The sequence below is a fragment of the Hordeum vulgare genome, chromosome 6H (genome assembly GCF_904849725.1).
Source record: "Hordeum vulgare subsp. vulgare chromosome 6H, MorexV3_pseudomolecules_assembly, whole genome shotgun sequence".
In the NCBI taxonomy this organism is placed as follows: Eukaryota; Viridiplantae; Streptophyta; class Magnoliopsida; order Poales; family Poaceae; genus Hordeum; species Hordeum vulgare.
This window is the reverse complement of record NC_058523.1, coordinates 67,915,318-67,934,709: the sequence shown is the minus strand read 5'-3', so window position 1 is coordinate 67,934,709 and position 19,392 is coordinate 67,915,318. Positions and strand designations below refer to the sequence as shown.

The 19,392-nt window shown below is 45.8% G+C and overlaps 2 protein-coding genes across 2 annotated transcripts; one reads left to right on the top strand and one right to left on the bottom strand.

Moving 5' to 3' along the window:
- The first annotated feature begins 3,283 nt into the window (after positions 1 to 3,283).
- On the top strand, positions 3,284 to 6,492 carry LOC123403193. The gene is made up of 3 exons (XM_045097145.1): positions 3,284 to 3,760; positions 4,810 to 5,788; positions 6,111 to 6,492. Exons 2-3 carry the CDS (start codon positions 4,863 to 4,865, stop codon positions 6,145 to 6,147), a joined length of 963 nt encoding a protein of 320 aa, XP_044953080.1. The 5' UTR covers positions 3,284 to 3,760; positions 4,810 to 4,862; the 3' UTR covers positions 6,148 to 6,492.
- Positions 6,493 to 7,333: 841 nt separating this feature from the next.
- On the bottom strand, positions 7,334 to 13,279 carry LOC123406339 (putative adagio-like protein 2). Its single transcript, XM_045099836.1, has 2 exons — positions 12,814 to 13,279; positions 7,334 to 9,613 (listed from the first exon to the last, which is right to left on the bottom strand). The coding sequence occupies exons 1-2, from the start codon at positions 13,059 to 13,061 to the stop codon at positions 8,011 to 8,013; spliced, it is 1,851 nt and encodes a 616-aa protein (XP_044955771.1). The 5' UTR covers positions 13,062 to 13,279; the 3' UTR covers positions 7,334 to 8,010.
- Between the last annotated feature and the right edge of the window lie 6,113 nt (positions 13,280 to 19,392).

The following is a 19,392-nucleotide window of genomic DNA, read 5'->3' as shown; positions in this document are numbered from 1 at the left end:
ATAGGAACAAGGGGTGGCGGCCAAGGAGGTGGAAGGACATCCCAAGGCAGCCTAAAACTAACCCTAGGTCGTACAAGGCCTATGGAGGTAGTGCAACACCTTTAGACTTGTTGTTTGACTGGGATTCTGGTGCAACGTCATTTTGTTTGGTCGGTATCTCCACGCTCCGGACGATTTTGAGGGTGATTCCAATTGGGCCTGAAATCCAGTAAAATCTACTTTGCAGCCCAAAAAGAATCACATAATTCGGAGTCCGGATGAAAAAGTTGAAGGCGTTTTGGTACAGGTATGTCTGTGCAGTCTGAATCTGAGTCCAGAACGTGAAAGACTTGGACTCTATCTTCTTTTGGGCTAAAAGTGACATGAGAGTTCTTGAACAGCAACTAATTATTTCCTTTGACATAAGAGGACCTCTTGAATAGCATCCAACCATTTCCTCTTCCCTTGTCGTCACACGTGATTCATACAAGTGTTCGGCCATTCTGTATTTAGGCATAAAATAAAAAACAGGTGAAGTATTTTTGTTTTGGATAACATAAATAAATTATTACATGATTTTTATCAGAAATCACCTTAAATAAATACGCATATGCAATGATTGTGATAATATCAAAGGTAGTCATGTCCTCATCATCGCTGCCAGCCACGAACGAACCACACAAACAACACGCAAACTGAAAGCACCACTGCATGACGAAGATCGACAGTAGAAGTGAAAAAGTCATGGATCAAGCAACCAAGAAAACTCTGCCCTCAACTAAGAAGTAAAGCACGCACCTTGCAACCGCGGCCCCAGTGACGCCTCCAGGAAGGCGAGCGACGAATCAGCGTCTCCGTCATCCACAAGGGGAGCAAGGACTTTCGCCCAAAGTGATAGGCAAGGAGGGAGGCGGGAGGGACCCCAAAAATGCCTCCGACGAGGGATTCGACAATAATGATATAAATGACTTTTGCCTTTTGCGGTTTTTTTCCAAGGACACCACACATGAGCGATGACTATTTGTAGATACTTAGAGAAAAATAGATGAAAAATGAACAAAAGACAAAAGACATCCCTCCTCTCGGTAGTAATAAAAAGGAAAAGACATAGCCCCCCCCCCCAAGTAAAAAAAACAAGGAAATGAATCAGTAACGCACCACGAAACACAACTGACGCATAATAGGATACAACGAAACGTCAACATCTATTTTGTGTCATCCTATCACGCTCCAAAGAGGTTCGACATAACCTACGCAAGAGGGGGCTGACAGGCATTCGAAGAAGCACGAAAAACTCAAGGCCAAGCACCATATCACCACACTGTCAGCACTCCGCCGCTCAAAGGACGACAAAACCAAATCCGATATGGGAAGACTTTACCAACAAAGATAGTGTGCCTTTTCGGAGTGCAGCGGTTCGCAGTAGATTCATTTAAAATAGCAAAAATGATTAAAAAACTTTTTTGGCATAAAAGTTACTAGAATGTGTGATGCAGTACAAAAATTCATGGTGTTTGCACATTTTCAAGAAGGATGTGGCAAAGAAAATAAAATTTGACTATGAAGAAGTTTTGAAAAAACACACTTTTCACGTCTGATTTTGTGTTTTTTCTCTAGAACTCCTCAAATGTCCAAAGACCATGAAAATTTGCACATTCCTTGTGCACCGGAGCATCTTCGATATAAAAAAATAATAAGATTTTTTAATATATTTACCTTTTTAAATTTATAGTTCATCCAGTGTGGATAAGGCCGGGCTCAAACGCGAATTACAATATCTTTTTATACAAATTATGGTATATGCATAATAGAAAGGGAGAGGTACGTAGTGGCGGTGCCAAACCTATGGTCTCGTCATGATATCATTTTATTTATATTTGGCGGCTCCAAACCTAAGGTCTCGTCATGTGTCATTTTATTTACGTTCTTAGTAGTTTTTTTTTTTTTTGCATTTCTTTATAATATAGAAGGTAAATAAAGGTGTTTTGGAACAATGTGGTGTCAATTCATTTGACACTACAACTTTAACTTGTATGTGGATACACCCCCTTGTGCATAAGTCCGTGAAATCTCATGAAATTCTCACTTAATGCATCGACATGTATAATATCAAGACTGGAATTATGGTGAATGTGAAAGTATGTCCCTGCCCTCTCCCTCCCAGAAACCAAATCAAAAGATGGTCCTTGTCTGGCGACATGCTAGCAAAAAGAAAATCACAAAACTCGCTCTTCCATTTCGACACATAGAGACACATATTTGTTGCTAGACCATCATGACAAAATGTGTATTATTTGTTCTGTCCGAAATTAGTTGATGCTCAAACAGATGCACCTAAGGAGTATATATTGTAAAATATATAGTATAACATTGTATTAGTGTTTGACAGAAGTTTGTAATAATCATATTTCTTTTTGCAACACATTAGAATACATATTTTGTTGGCAAAAAAGAGGTTGGTATTATGCGAGGGCCTTCTCTACAGAAAGGGAGCTTGTACATCTTGTCAATATATTTTTGCAGGACAAGTCCGGCAAACATTTTGCTTTTCATACAGCCCATCATATCGGCGTTTAATTTACAATTTAAAAAGTTAACCACACCTATGCCACATGTACGTACGTTTAGAGAAGGGTATTTAAATTGTAGAACATGTGATCGCTCACGCAAGGTCAGATCAGGGGAAGACAATCCCCTTGGTCTCTGTCCTTTTAATAAACCGAAAATGTAAGCCACGAGGCTAGTTAAATATCGACTTCCCCTCCGTTTCACGCGTCAGATTTCTGAATTCTGATGCATCCATCCCCGTTGTATTATTATTATTTCTATGAGGGAGTCCCCGTAGTAGGACACTACTCCATTTGTTACAAATATAAGATGTGCTATCTCTTTTTAAATCAGATGTATATAGATATGTTTTAGCGTGTTTGCTCATTCATTTCGGTTTGTTTGCAGCGCCTATTAAAATGTTTGAAACATCTTGTATTTGTGAACGGAGGAGTAGTTTCTTTTCACGTGTGATAATTCCGAAAGAATTTGCTTAAATAAATCTTGCAGTATCAAAAGGAAGAAGAAGAAAACAGCGTCAGCATAAATGATACTCTCTCCATAAACTAATACAAAAGCATTTAGAACACTACTTTAGTAATGTAAACATTTTTATATTAGTGTACAGAGGGAGTAAGAGGGCTGTTAACAGAATGGTCCTAGGGGTGTTTTCGTCATTTCCTAATAAAGAGGGAAAAAATAAAAATAAAGCGAGGCGTTGAAAAGGGCAGCGAGTTGAGCTCGATGATGACGGCGTAGTTTAGAGAGAGAAAGAGAGAGAGACATTTGTTGCTTTGGAGTCGTGTGCATCACCCTACTTTCTCTCTCTCCCTCTACCCCGTTGGACCGCGGACTTTCTCTCTCCGTCGTCCCTCCCACCGAGCCATCCCATCCCGTAAAATAAAAATCGATTTCCTCGCGGAGGCAGGGAAAAGTTGGAATTTTTATGCTTGCGGGGGTACTAGTAGTAGTCGGCTAGTGGTGCCCCGGTGGTGGTGGTGGTGGTGGACCGGTGGTGCCGCGAATCCGAGAGAATAGAAAGGCGCTCGTCTCCTCCATTCCGCTCCACAAGAGAGAGTCACAAGGAGAAAGGTTGCAGTCAGAGAGAGAGAGAGAGAGAGAGAGAGAGAGAGAGAGGTTGGGAGGGAGGGAAGAAGGAGGCGGCGGCGGCGATCCCGTCTCTGGCTCTCTGCCCGTCGGGCTTGCTGCTCGGCACGGCGCGACCTCGTCGGCGGTGCGTCTCTCTCTCCCCCCTATCCCCTCTTCATTCCTTCTCCTCCTCGTGTTAATTTTGAAGATTTGGTATGGATCCGCGCGGTTCTGTGATCTTTGTACGGAATTTTTTTCCTGCCAGCCAGCAAATTTTATTTGGTTCAACTTGTCTGTGTGTGAGTTATTTCTTGTTTCCCTCCTTTTGGTGCTCGTTCAATTAGTCAGAGTTTAGCAGAACTGATTTTTGGGTTGATGGGTCTTCTTAATTACTCTTTTTTCTTTGTGCGTGTTAATAACAGAGCTAAGTTGCTGGCTTTCGGTTAAGCTGCCGCATAGATTTTGATTAGTTTCCTTGTGCGGAATCTGCTCCAGTTTTTCTTTTATATATGTCTGTTGATTAGTTTACCACGCTACATGTGGTCTTTGTAAAAAAGAAAAGAAAAATCAGTTTTACCATGTGATGCTTGCTTCCATGTTGTTTCAGGATTCTTCCCCCCCCCCCCCCCCCCCCAATTTCTGTAACTGTTTATTTTTGTCTTCTGCTGAATGGTTGGTTGTGGTCAGTCTCTTTGAATGTTTTGGCATTTGAGGTGGAATGTTTTCATAGGTAGACTTTGCAGTTGCACCACGCAAGTAAAGATGGCTTGCTTTTTCTTCTCTTGCACATTTGAATTATAATTGATGGCCATGGTAAATTCCTGATTTCCTAAATGGTACTACTACTATTGCTCAAGCACATGGTATGAGATGTTATGTGACAAAGCAAAATCATTATGATCCATAACTTTCTTTCTTGACAAATGATGTGATGTTTGTCATGAACTAGGCTGGGGTACCTGATAGCTTTAGGTTGCTCATTACTCGGTCAAGGGAGATGATAGATGCGAGGGAAATTAATTGGATCCGTATCTAGTTAACTAGGCTGATCTGGAAAGTTGCTGTTGTACCATCTTGTGGTCTCTTCTTAGGCTTATGATGATATTTCTGTAGTGATGGAGATGCAGAGTCTTGCTGCTTTTATTGCTTATGGGAGCAAGAGACTAAGTTGACATGCTGCTTTATGACATGCAGGCTGTCATGAAAAGATACATTTGGTAGGCGTGCACCCAACAAATTCATTCAGCATGGGTTCAGGAAATCTGGTGATGAAGAAGGTGGTGAAGCCCAGCTCTTTCGATCTCGACATACAGCTCGACAGGAGCTGGACGGAGGACGTTACATGCCCGATCTGCCTCGATTTCCCGCACAACGCGGTCTTGCTGAGGTGCACATCTTATGAGAAGGGTTGCCGGCCGTTCGTGTGCGACACCGACAAGTCCCGTTCGAACTGCCTCGAGCGGTTTAAGAGTGCTCATGGGCAGCCGGTGAACGTGAAGGTCTCCGCCGTTAACATCGCTCCCCGTGACAGCATCCATTTCATCTCGTCAAACACAAACAGCCACCCGGCTTGCCCGTTGTGTAGAGGCGATGTCATCGGTTGGGCTGTCATCGGGGAGGCGCGGCAGCACCTTAACCAGAAGAAAAGATGCTGCGAAGAGAGCTGCTGTTCGTACGTCGGCAACTTCCATGAGCTTCAGAAGCACACCCAGCAGAAGCACCCAAACTCCCGCCCTTCGGAGATCGATCCCGCTCGCCGGGTCGACTGGGAGAATTTCCAGCAGTCGTCCGATATCATCGATGTCTTGAGCACGATACACGCGCAGGTGCCTAACAGCATAGTTCTGGGAGATTATGTCATCGAGTATGGGGACGATGACGCTGGAGATGACTATGAAGTTCTCCACAGGGTCAGGGGAAACTGGTGGACGTCCTGTATTTTCTGCAAGTCGTTCGGGTCTTCGAGAGGCCGAAGAAGAGCAAGGACAAGGGAAAGGAGAAGTGGTGGAAGGAGGGCCAGCAACAGGTCTGGTCAGGAAAGCTTCAGCATCGACGTTCCGGCCAGAGCTGTTGACATAAGGGAAATCAGATTTGATGGAATAGATGATGAATACCTTGTTACAGGGGCTATGCCTAGTGTCGCAGCGTCCAGGAGAATGGCCAGTCATTACAGGTGTGTGCATATACTTTGCTTCCCCTGTTTGCTGCATTTTTTTTGCAAGGGCTACTTTCTGGCATTGGCTTGTGGCTAAGAGATACTACCACTCTGGCCATTAGTTTACGGAGGGAGTGGCATATTTTTCTTTTCAAGGATCAATAAGGTGCCACTTTAACCACTAAAATTTAGTGTCCTGAACAATGTCTTCATCCTTTGAAATTCAGCACGACCGCATTTACACTGTAAAAACAGTTATATTGCTTGAAACTTATATAAAATTCTAGCTGCTCATGTTTCACTTCGGGGCGCTCTAATACTTCATTTTTGATGAATCCAGGGATCCCAGGTATGTCCGCCGACGCGCGCACCCCTAGGATCACAATGCAGCAACAACCAGAAATTCAGAAGCATTCCACCTCCGCCTGGTGTTTCATTCTTTCCCCCCTTCTCTCTGCTATCCAAGCCCGTGTTCAGTGTGCATACAAGATAGCAGCAGGCCTCCCCTCCTCACTGTTCATCATCAGCAGCAGCAGGTCTCTACAATTTTTAGGCTCTTCATGTAAATACTTAGCTTTTACTACTACCTTGTTATAGCAATGTCGGTCTCGGTTCCCGTCCGCGGAACCGCTGTATGTCAAAAAACAGCCGCCGTCACGGGGATCCTCCGTGCGCGATAATTGTCTGGGAAGGCCTTGGAAATGGATTTTCTCTTTCCTGTAGAAAAGAAAGTTGTGTGCTGTGCTTTGGAAGCAGAATCCTGCATTGTTCATCGGCTACAGGCACTAGCCATCATCCATTCCAGGTTCTTCAAGTAGATATTCAGCTTGTACTATGCCTTATAGCAGTGGCGGGTCCCGGTCGGTTCCGTTCCGCGGGAACCTGCCTGCGTGTCATCGAAGAACACCGCCGCGCGATAATTGTTGTGATATAAACTGTTCCATTGGATATTACGGTGCCTTTTGTCTGTGAAAAAGAAGGTTTTTGTAGGTGTTTTTTGGTTGTGTGATGTGTGTGCTTCCCTTGTGCTGCCAAAGAAGAGCTTCCGTGCCCGGGATGTGTCTAAACGAATGCCACTTGTTGTACAACTATCTATATGACCGGGATTTGCCTGCGGGGACGGACCTGCTGATTCCCATCCTGATCCTGAACAATGGTTGCTTCCATCAACCGCTTTGCCGCATGATTCCGCCGGGTTGACTTGGACGTCCGTTGGGCCGCGGACGGGTTGAAGATGCCTTCGATATCCTGTTTGTATTGGCGCTTTCTTTGGAGATGCAACTGCTGACGCTCCGTCGTTAACTTGCTTGCACGGCTTGATCATCGGCTACGGCCACGGAACCTTAGGTTTAGATAGTATACCCGTCATGGTTGCGGCACTGGGAGAACTGTTATTTTCAGCAAACTAGGCACAATTCGACGCTAGTTGCGCAAGTAGCGGGGCGCCTAACTGTTCGCGCTAGCAACTGGCATCCAATCAGGGGCTGCAAACTGGAGTTTGTTAGAGCTGGTGGTGGTTTCCGTTCTCCCTAGAAACCAGATCCCAAAATGGCATCACGAATATGCATCAACTTAGCTATCACCATCATTGTTTATTCCGTAGAAAAATCTCTGTGAGTTATGGTACTACCACATTCTACAACAAATGTCGCGGGGAAGCAAAAACTCCCTATTGTTTTCATACAAGCAATCCTGGTACTTTTTTGGCTACAATCAGAGTTACAACTTACAAAAGGTATAAACCCAAAAGGTTTCTGTCAGCAGAAGGCAGCAAACGAACAATGTGAGTGAGTCACGGCGCGGCCCGCGGAGAACATACAAGGCATACACAACGCAAAAGCTTAACATAACCATATCTGGCGGTCGAAATTTCAGAGCAGTTACAACATCATCGGCAGAGGCACGCATCGCAGGGTGTTGGATCGGATGGGACACTCCAAGCATCGCCAGTCCCTTTTGTTCCTCTTATCAGAGTGCTGGAAACATCTGACGAGAACAACACACATTGAGGGGTTATGGATGATAGTTAGTTACCTTGTAGTAGACCAAACAAACGGCAGCGGGCGGGGAGAATGCATTCCTACTTCATATAGACTAAACGAGGCGACTCTGAGGCGTTGCGAGAGTAGCCAGCTTTCATCTACTTGAGACTAACCTGCCATGAGAACATCCCAGTTTGCTTACCAATTCCGTTTGCATAGCTTTGAGGAACCTGTAAGCTTGCTGGAGACTGTCCGGTCTCAAACTAATGAGCTCGCCAGAGAGAGTTCATGAATTTCAGTCAGCGTCCACTCCTCTCCGGTTTGTCCTCCAAGAACTATTGCCTTTGATCCTTCCATGACACAGGTACTGTGTCCCCAGGCAAACCTTGGAGGGCGCCCTGGAACGTTCAGTATTCTCCAGGTAGGTTTCTCTTCGGTCGGATCCAGGAGGTAAAGCTGTGAGGCGGAATGAAGACCTGCTACAGAGCCACCAAATATCATAATTCTCCCTCCGGGTAGGCTCACGGCAACATGATCAAGGCGAGGAGGCGGACCAACTCCAGCGGGGTTGCAGGCTCCTGGCATTCCGCTACCGGTGATGCACCGCCATGACGGTACAGCATCACTCAAGTCCATTGTGAATACATCGCCAGACCTGAGTCGCAAAGGGCCGCTTTTGGCAAGACCACCAAACATCAGGATTTTCCGGCCATCGTAGACAGAGAGTGAGTGGCCCAACCTAGAAGGTGGAGTCCAAGGTGCAGGTATCTCCCTCCAAACAGGCCTTTCCATTGTTACATCTAAGAGATGAGTGTCGCTGAGAAGCACACCAGAGTCGGCACAGCCACCAGAAACCACCAGCTTCGATCCATCCATCGTGCAAGAGCTATGCCATGACCGTGGAACTGGTGGTGTAAGGCCAAAAATCTCACGCCATGTAGGATGTTTTGCATCCAAATCCAAAATAAACACATCATTGAGCAACCCCTGGCCGCCACATCCACCAAACAGAACCAACAGCGATCCACTTAGGCATGACAGGGTATGGCCCCAGCGGCCAGGAGGAGCCAACCCCACATTGACGTGCCTCCACTCTGGCTTGGTCGCACTCAAATCCAGCACAAATGTATCATTCATCGGCTGTGCGTTAACGCCTTCCCCACCGAAAAGGACAACCCGGTTTCCTACAGCACAAGCACTGAAGTTGCAGCGAGATGGCTCCACTGTACCCCCGATCGTCAATTTCTTCCAGGTGACGGCTTCCAGTGTAGTCAACTCCCTTGCTAGCCGTCCCCATGCCAAACTTTTTGTGCCAGCCACATTCTCAAGAGCCCGAGTTGCATCGTTGCCCCATGCATTCTGACAAACCATTCTCCAAAGGTGATCATTCTTTGTCATATGATACAAACGTTTACATACGGAGTTTACAGATGCTATATCCCTCGGTGACAATCTTGATAGGATCTTCTGGCACAATACCTCATCACTCAGTTGGAAGAGATGAGAATACTCAGAGCAAAAGTTACCCTTCCCTGTTGGAGTTGGTCGGAGTGTGTTATCTGGTGCAATCCATAGCGATCTCACAGCTTCCTTTGCCATAGAGCCAGGCAAAGGCCCCAACTCAACATTACAATCGTTGAAGAACTGAATGCCCATATAATGGGTTATTGTTTCATCATCTCCATATATGGGCTTTAGTTGCAGACTCGTCATAAACGGGGAACCATCTTTCCTAAAATTCAGCAGATCACCCTGGAACTCAGTTCCTTCCTCTAAGCATCTCTGAATCTCAGTAACTACTATAGCATCAACAAGGGGATGTCTCCTCTGAGCAAATGGTCCTCTGCATTGCAAAAAACGGCTGCAAAAAAAAAAAGTAAACAATTGTCAATAGGAGAGGTAAGTTCGGCAAAGTAAAATGACGAATGTAACGTGTTCGACTAAGTTGCATGATAGCTCAAAATCGAAATCAAACATTCAGAAATTGACCAAATATATTACATCAGCAAAGATGAAATGTATCTTGGTGTTGTTAGCTCAACTCTACGTATTTCTTTTATTTCTGTCCATGATGGCATGATAAGTAATAACATCAGCAAAATAAGTTATGTTCAGGAGCTCCTCACAACTTCACTATTCAAGACCCAAAAATTGAGTTGCATTAACTACTTTAGCCCCCATATACTGAAGACCACCATTAGTTCAGCCACCTCTACCAAAAGCTCCCATTATTATCTTTCATAAACAACATAGGAGTGCATATGTGTATCCAGACAACTTCTAAACAGCTGTTGTAGTAGAACAGTGTACAGCGCTGAACGATCTAATGCATTCTGTTTACACCTTCCTCTAAAACATCTGATGTTCATCCAATCCCCCCTCGTTGCACGCGCACACACATAACTTCTAAAAAAACTCTTGTAAATCAGAAAGAGAGCCTTTAACCAAATACTCGTACTAGTTACTGTTCTGGCATTTACATTGACATTTCATTATTTCAATTTATTCTAACAAGAAAATTATTTTTGAGAACATTATGATGTTTTGTCAAGTGAACACCGTTTCATTAACATATAGTCACATCTCTCAAACATGATCAACCACAAACTGATCGTTTTCCTTTCTGCACGGTTTTGTTAAATAATAATTAGACCTGATGCTAAATCGGTGATCCTCCTTACTGCTTCTCCACATAGCATAAGATTTCAAACCTAAGACAGCTGACTAGCTAAATTTTTAATCTTAGACCACACTTCTAGCAAAACAAAACAAAAACTGATTGAATTAACTTTTTTTTCAAAATAGGTCACCAACCAGGAAAGTACTATTAGAGAACGTGCAAATAAGATTAAAGGTAGTGTTAAAAAAACAAGAGTTACTTTATAAAAACCACAAACATTCTAGTTATTTCACACTATTTCACCTCAAATAGGGTTACACCCTAATAAAAAGCAGGCAGGTTCTATCCTAAATCAATTTCCAATGAATAATCAACAGCAGCGCAACACCTTAAGACAAAGATAACTCATTGTAGAAGTGCATGTGCAACCATACACTAACTAACTAGTTATTTTTGTTGTTGGAGGAGATGAGCAGATAGACAGCTAACCAACCACATATCACTACAATTGTTAGTCTGGTCTCTTTCTGATGTTCTTACAGTGCTGTTTTAAGTAATTAAGATTTAACAGCATGATTCTAGTTGATGTTTTTTTTGTGTCAACAAAGCCCTTAACTGGACTGAAATACTTTGGACTCCTAACTTCGATATGGCCTCCTTTAGTGTTCTCTGTGGGGAGCTAGATGCATGTTCCTGGAGACTCAGAGCAGAGCTAGATGTGTGTATCTCTTTCAATGAAATTCATCTAATATAAATCACTGAGAAGTAAGTGTTAACGGGCCCAATTGCAGTGCAGCACAAACAAACGGTGAGCTCGTGTCTCTCACTAACCATCTGCTTCATTTGACACTGATGGTGATACCAGCACCAAACAGAATATAGTTACTACTATACGCTGACCAATTTTGCAAACCAAAATTGAACTACTAGCTCCTTTTTTTGTTCCATTAAATCACTTTTAATCCAGTAACTACTATTAGCAGCATGTACTAAGATCCCCACAAAACATAAACCAACTTCCTTTCTAAAAAAACATAAACCAACACCACCCACGCACCCATGGCGCGTCGCCAAATCTTGGATTTGCCACACGCCCAAACCGTAACTAATATACTCTGACTCCTAACTACAATATGGCCTAGATGTATGTTCTTAAATCCATCTAATATAAAGCACTGAAAAGTAAGTGTTCTATGGGCCCAATTGCAGCACAAACAAACGGTGAGCTGGTATCTCTCACTAACCATCTGCCTCATTTGACATTGATGGTGATATCAGCACCAAACAGAATACAGATACTAGTATATGCTAACTAATTTTGCCAACTAATATTGAACCTACTAGTTCCTGCTCTTTGTTCCACTAAATACATTTTAATCCAGTAACTAGTATTAGCAGCATGTACTCATATCCCCCACAAAACATAAACCAATACCACATACACACCCATGGAGCGTCGCCAAAGCTTGAATTTGCCGCATGCCAAAACCGTAACTGATATACTCTGACTCCTAACTTCGATATGGTCTTCCTTAACTGTTCTCAGTGGGGAACTAGATGCCTAGATGGCCAAGATGTATGTTCTCAAATCCATCTAATATTAAGCACTGAAAAGTAAGTGTTCTATGGGCCCAATTGTAGCACAAACAAACGGTGAGCTTGTGTCTCTCGTTAACCACCTCCCTGATTTGACACTGATTGTGATATTAGCACCAAACAGAATATAGATACTAGTATACACCTAACTAATTTTGCAATCAAAAATTGAACTGCTAGTTCCTGCTCTTTGTTCCACCAAATCACTTTCAATCCAGTAACTGGTATAAGCGGCATGTACTCAGATCCCCCACAAAATATAAACCAACAACACCCACGCACGCATGGCACGTTGCCAAAGCTCGAACCCACAGCACAACCAAGCCGTAAGTAATACTCCGACTCTTAAGTATGATATGGCTTCTTTACTGTTCTCAGTGCCAGTGGGGAGCAAGATGTATGTTCTCAGTGTGGAGCTAGATGTATGCATCTCCTTGGTCGAAATCCATCTAATATAAAACACTGAAAAGTAAGTGTTCTACTGGCCCAATTGTAGCACAAACAAACGGTGAGCTCATCTCTCTCAATAACCATCTCCCTGATTTGACACAGATGGTGATGAATCACCAAACAGAATAGATATACTAGTATCCGCCTAACTAAATTTGATTGCAAACCAACTGAACTAGTGGTTTCCTGTTCTATGTTCCACTAAATCAGTTCCAATCGGATAATAACTAGTATATTATAATAAGCAGCACGCAACTCAGATCCCCCACAAAAGCACTAACCAACACCGCCCGCGCCACGGCCGTCCAAAGCTCGAATTCGCCGCGCGCAGAGCGCGTAACCACCCGCAGAAGGCAAAATCGGCGGGCCGAGAGGTAGAGAGGGGGGTCACTCACCAGTTCCTCCCGAGCACCTCCTCGGCGTGGTAGCCGGTGGCGTCCTCGAAGCCGCGGTTGACGTAGATGATGGGGAAGTCGGGCTCGAGCGCGTCGGACACGACGAGGCCGCAGGCGCCGCCGAGCACCCCCTCGATCGCCAGCGAGAACCCGCCGCCGCCCCGGCACCCATCCGCGCCCCACGGCCCGACCCCCTCCTCCTCCTCGTCCTCCTCCCCGCTGCCGTCCGAGTCGCTGTCCCACTCCATGGCCCGCCGGGAATCCCCCACCTATCCCATCGCTCGCTCGCTAGGGTTGGCTCCTCTCTCGCTCGCTCTCTGCTCCGCTGACGCCGCTGCTGCTGGGGAAAAGTGGGAGTTCGTTGGGGGATTCGATTTAAATAGCCGGATTTAATCTGGGGCGAGGGAGGAAGAAGACGAAGCAACGAGTGGACGATGCGCGGGGGCGGGGGCGGGGGCAAGTGGAGGGAGGACGACGAGAGGACGTGCGGGGTTTGGTTTGTGGGGGCGGGGGAGCGATCTCGGCCGTCCGTGCGAGGGGGTGGACGGCGGTGATGTGAGGTTTGGGCCGGCGTGCGCTGGCCGGTGGCTCTCTCTGGCCACTCCCGCTGCGCTGAGCGCAAGGGACGGGGACAGCGTGGTGCGACCGGATGGCTCGGTGCTGCTCTTTTCCTTTTAGAGGGCGTCTGCTGTATCACACTCACTCCAATTCCATGAAATGCTATTAGTTGGTTTTATATTTGTAATTTTTTTAATGATTTTTGGATTTATATCGAGATGGAGAGGTGAGTTTGGACCGAGTTGGAAGTGACGGTGGAGACGATGTGGCGGCAAGGATGAAGATTCACGGTGCCGGGGGGTAGAGGCCGCCGGTTGGGCTAGGTGGGGGGACGGATCACCCGAGGTAGAGCTGGCGGTTTACGAAAAGGATAAAGTCTATTGGATTCCAGGCTCGTCCAAATCAATTGTGTTTTGGTGTATTTTCAGGCGACTGCCGTATATGCAGCCTCCTAACGTTATTCTGTAGCGTGCAAAATATGAAATATGACTTCTTCTAAGCTACTAACCTCCAGCGAAATGAAGCTCTCTCATGCGTCGGTCTTGTTGGGGCTTAGAGCATCTTCAGCCGTTGAGCCCCACGGTGGCCCGAAATAGCACCGTCTGGGGATCGGCCGGCACTAAAAATGACCCGGGGGGGGGGGGGGGGGCTCGGCTTCCCAACCGCCGCTTTCGGCCTAGTTTCGACGCAAATTTCGTCCACTTTTGGCCCATTTTGTATTTTTCAGTACAAATTGAACAACTACATTTATTTATTATCACGTAGTTCATCACAGAAATCAATACAAATCAAAAAATAGTTTAACAAGCCAATACAAATCAAAAATTAAACTAGGGGTTGCCCTTGAGTCTCCATAGGTGCTCCACCAAATCGTGGTGCAATTGTTGATGCACCTGTGGGTCTCGGATCTCCTGACGCAAATTGAAGAAGGCAGTCCAGGTTGCTGGTAGCTCGTAATCAACTTGGGTAAGAGGACCTTGCCTATAATATGGTTCGGTGTCAAACACTGGCTCCTACTACTCGCTCTCAATGATCATGTTGTGCAAGACAACACAGCAAGTCATGACTTCCCACATTTGATCTTTTGACAAAGAATCCCCCACTCCAAGGAAATCCCCCACCTGTTAGGGCATATTTATGCCTAAGTAATTTTGGTGATTGATGACAGTACCGTAAAGGACTAATCGTGTGCATTAAGCTTTCAGATAATACATGTCAACGGCACAAGACGATTCGGCACCCTCCGTGGAACAGAAGCACGATGTCCTCTACGATTCTCTTGGTCGTTGAGTCGTAGGAACGTCGTACTATTAAGAGGGGATCCGTAGTGGAAAGGTTTGGGTGGAATCAATTTTGCACGCACACACTTTATCTCCATCCCCTTTTCCCTGCAACTTTGGAGCTGTCCCCGTCTCTGGTTTATCTTTTCTTGCAAAAAGGTCTCCTAGCGGTAGTACCGTTGGGCCTAGCGGTAGTACCGCTAGGGCTGTCGGTAGTACCACTGTGCTGGCGGTAGCACCTCCCCTGGTCAGCGGTAGTACCGCTCGAGGAACTTAGTACCGCCTTCCTAGCGGCTGTACTTCGTCGGACTTTTTGGGAAGACTTTCTTGACGATGGTTGGTCCGGTAGTGCCTCTGCACTACCATGGGCTCAACGGTAGTACCGCTGCAGCCAGCGGTAGTACCGCTGGAGTGCTAGCGGTAGTATCGCTACAGCGAGCGGTAGTACCGCTGGGCTCGGGCTGTGAGTGGGAAAACGGTTGGATTTCCCCCCCCCCACTATATAAAGGGTTCTTCTTGCTCTAGAACCCTACCTTTTACCCTCCCAAGCTCCATTGTTGCTCCCTAAACTCAAAAGTGCCCGATCTCTCTCCCTAACCAATCAAACTTGTTGATTTCCTAGGGATTGGTAGAGAAATCCTAGATCTACACTTACACCAAGAGAAAATTGATTCCCCCCACTAATCCCTTGCGGATCTTGTTACTCTTGGGTATTTGAGCACCCTAGACGGTTGAGGTCACCTCGGAGCCACATTCCGTTGTGGTGAAGCTCCGTGGTCTTGTTGGAAGCCTCCAAGCTTTGTGTGGAGTTTGCCCCAACCTTGTTTGTAAAGGTTCGGTCGCCGCCTTCAAGGGCACCTATAGTGGAATCACAGTACATTGCATTGTGCGAGGGCATGAGGAGAATACGGTGGCCCTAGTGGCTTATTGGGGAGCATTGTGCCTCCACACCGCTCCAACGGAGACGTACTTCCTGTCAAAGGGAAGGAACTTCGGTAACACATCCTCGTCTTCATTGGTTCCACTTGCGGTTATCTCTAACCTTTACATTGTGTATGCTTTTGTTATTGTCCATCTCTTGCTTGCCTTAGTACTTATAGTTGGTAGCATCATATAGGTTCACTTCCTTGTTATCATTTTAGAGAACCTCTATGTTGCTAACCCTAACTTGCTAAGATTAATTAAAAAGTGGTCGTTGCCTATTCACCCCCCTCTAGTCAACCATATCGATCCTTTCAATTGGTATCAGAGCCACGTCTCTTTATTAAGGGTTTCACCACCCGAAGAGTATGGAAGATGATGAGGGAGTTCCCACGAGCAACCCGAGGCCATGGACTTTACTTCGGTCACAAGGGACGACTTGAATACGGCTATGGCCGCCCTCAAGACGTCCTTGACGAACGAAGTCAAGACCATGCTTAAAGAGTTAATTGAGGGAATTAAAGGTTATCCCGAACCGGAGTTGGTGGTTAAACCTGCCAACACTGATTCAGAGGCCAATTCCTCTAAGGAAACGGCTAAAGGTATGCAACCTTCCCCTCCTCTCAAAAATGATGGGACTGGAACTTATGCCTTAGTTCCACCTCCCATGGTCTATGGAGGACCTGTTCCCACACCGCGTCTTAACCCTGTTGGTCCTCCTCCTAAGCTTGTAAAGGGTGATTTTGCTAACTGGGTATTTTCTATTAAGTCTCATTTGAATCACAACTCAACAAATTTATGGAGAATCATCGAGCAAGGCTACTATCCCCATGACCCAAGCAACCTCACTCCAAGAGAAGAAGCGGACAATCAATATAATCACTCCGCATTGTTTATTCTCCAGTCCGCAGTACCTCCTGAAGATCTTCCTCACTTTGCCCCTTCACTCTGGCTAAGGACTGTTGGGAGCACATTATGGTGTTGTACAAGGGAAGGTCAAGCATTCAACGGTCCAACTATGAAGTGATACTTGATAAGGCCGATGAGTTTGTGATGAAGTAAGATGAGGACCCTCGTGATCTCTATCGAAGGGTGACTGCTATTGTTGTGGCTCTCAAGGATCATGGGAGCAAGGATGTGGATGATACATGGGTCAAGCGCAAGTTTCTCAAGGCCATCATGCCTTTCAACAAAGCCATGTCATCAGTCATTCGCCAACGACCAGATTCCCACTCCTTGTCTTCCAGTGAGGTGTTGGATGAATTCATTGCAATGTCAATCATGAACGAGACAACTGACAATGCACTTGCTCGAGTTCGCTCAAATACAGCTTCACCCAACCTTGCTTTAAAGGCAAAAGCTGCTTCTGAAGAAGAAGAAGAGGATGATGAAGAGGAGAGCTGCCCTGAAGACACTAAGTATGCTTATCACGAGCACATGACTCTTGCGTCAAGGCAATTCTGGGGCAACAAGAGGAACTAAATGTTGGAGTTATGCCCTAGAGGCAATAATAAATGTATAGTTATTATTATAATTCCTGTATCAAGATAATAGTTTATTATCCATGCTATAATTGTATTGAATGAAGACTCATTTACATGTGTGGATACATAGACAAAACACCATCCCTAGCATGCCTCTAGTTGGCTAGCCAGTTGATCGATGATAGTCAGTGTCTTCTGATTATGAACAAGGTGTTGTTGCTTGATAACTGGATCACGTCATTGGGAGAATCACGTGATGGACTAGACCCAAACTAATAGACGTAGCATGTTGATCGTGTCATTTTGTTGCTACTGTTTTCTGCGTGTCAAGTATTTATTCCTATGACCATGAGATCATATAACTCACTGACACCGGAGGAATGCTTTGTGTGTATCAAACGTCGCAACGTAACTGGGTGACTATAAAGATGCTCTACAGGTATCTCCGAAGGTGTTAGTTGAGTTAGTATGGATCAAGACTGGGATTTGTCACTCCGTGTGACGGAGAGGTATCTCGGGGCCCACTCGGTAATACAACATCACACACAAGCCTTGCAAGCAATGTAACTTAGTGTAAGTTGCGGGATCTTGTATTACGGAACGAGTAAAGAGACTTGCCGGTAAACGAGATTGAAATAGGTATGCGGATACTGACGATCGAATCTCGGGCAAGTAACATACCGAAGGACAAAGGGAATGACATACGGGATTATACGAATCCTTGGCACTTAGGTTCAAACGATAAGATCTTCGTAGAATATGTAGGATCCAATATGGGCATCCAGGTCCCGCTATTGGATATTGACCGAGGAGTCTCTCGGGTCATGTCTACATAGTTCTCGAACCCGCAGGGTCTGCACACTTAAGGTTCGACGTTGTTTTATGCGTATTTGAGTTATATGGTTGGTTACCGAATGTTGTTCGGAGTCCCGGATGAGATCACGGACGTCACGAGGGTTTCCGGAATGATCCGGAAACGAAGATTGATATATAGGATGACCCCATTTGGTTACCGGAAGGCTTTCGTGCATTACCGGAAAAGTTTCGGGCTCATCGGTAGTGTACCGGGAGTGCCGGGAGGGGTGCCGGGGACCATCGGGAGGGGTGTCACGCCCCAAGGGGTCTCATGGGCTATGGGAAGAGATAAACCAGCCCCTAGTGGGCTGGAATAAGTTCCCACTAAGGCCCATAAGGTTTGAGAAGGAAAAAACACAAGGTGGAAAGAGTTTCCAAGTGGGAAGGTGGAATCCTACTCCAAGTAGGATTGGAGTAGGACTCCTCCACCTCCAATTTCGGCCAAACCTTGAGGGTTTGAGGCTGCCTCTTCCCTCCCCCTCCCTCCTATATATACTAAGGTATTAGGGCTGATTTGAGACAACTTTTGCCACGGCAGCCCGACCACATACCTCCATAGTTTTTCCTCTAGATCGCGTTTCTGCGGAGCTCGGGCGGAGCCCTGCTGAGACGAGATCATCACCAACCTCCGGAGCGCCGTCACGCTGCCGGAGAACTCTTCTACCTCTCCGTCTCTCTTGCTGGATCAAGAAGGCCGAGATCATCGTCGAGCTGCACGTGTGCTGAACGCGGAGGTGCCGTCCGTTCGGTACTAGATCGTGGGACTGATCGCGGGATTGTTCGCGGGGCGGATCGAGGGACGTGAGGACGTTCCACTACATCAACCGCGTTCTCTAACGCTTCTGCTGTACGATCTACAAGGGTACGTAGATCACTCATCCCCTCTCGTAGATGGACATCACCATGATAGGTCTTCGTGCACGTAGGAAAATTTTTGTTTCCCATGCGACGTTCCCCAACAGTGGCATCATGAGCTAGGTTCATGCGTAGATGTCTTCTCGAGTAGAACACAAAAGGTTTTGTGGGCGGTGATGTGCGTTTTGCTGCCCTCCTTAGTCTTTTCTTGATTCCGCGGCATTGTTGGATTGAAGCGGCTTGGACCGACATTACTCGTACGCTTACGAGAGACTGGTTTCATCGTTACGAGTAACCCCCTTTGCTCAAAGATGACTGGCAAGTGACGGTTTCTCCAACTTTAGTTGAATCGGATTTGACCGAGGAGGTCCTTGGATGAGGTTAAATAGCAACTCATACATCTCCGTTGTGGTGTTTGCGTAAGTAAGATGCGATCCTACTAGATACCCTTGGTCACCACGTAAAACTTGCAACAACAAAATTAGAGGACGTCTAACTTGTTTTTGCAGGGTATGATAGTGATGTGATATGGCCAATGATGTGATGTGATATATTGGATGTATGAGATGATCATGTTGTAATAGAAATATCGACTTGCACGTCGATGGTACGGCAACCGGCAGGAG

What these genes read in the sequence shown, in the direction of transcription:
- LOC123403193 (XM_045097145.1), top strand. Translation starts at nt 4,863, where the DNA reads ATGGGTTCAGGAAATCTGGTGATGAAGAAGGTGGTGAAGCCCAGCTCT. An exon ending in AGAATGGCCAGTCATTACAG is followed by an intron (nt 5,789 to 6,110) that starts GTGTGTGCATAT and finishes TGATGAATCCAG; the next exon opens with GGATCCCAGGTATGTCCGCC.
- LOC123406339 (XM_045099836.1), bottom strand. Translation starts at nt 13,061, where the DNA reads ATGGAGTGGGACAGCGACTCGGACGGCAGCGGGGAGGAGGACGAGGAG. An exon ending in GAGGTGCTCGGGAGGAACTG is followed by an intron (nt 9,614 to 12,813) that starts GTGAGTGACCCC and finishes TTTTTTTTGCAG; the next exon opens with CCGTTTTTTGCAATGCAGAG.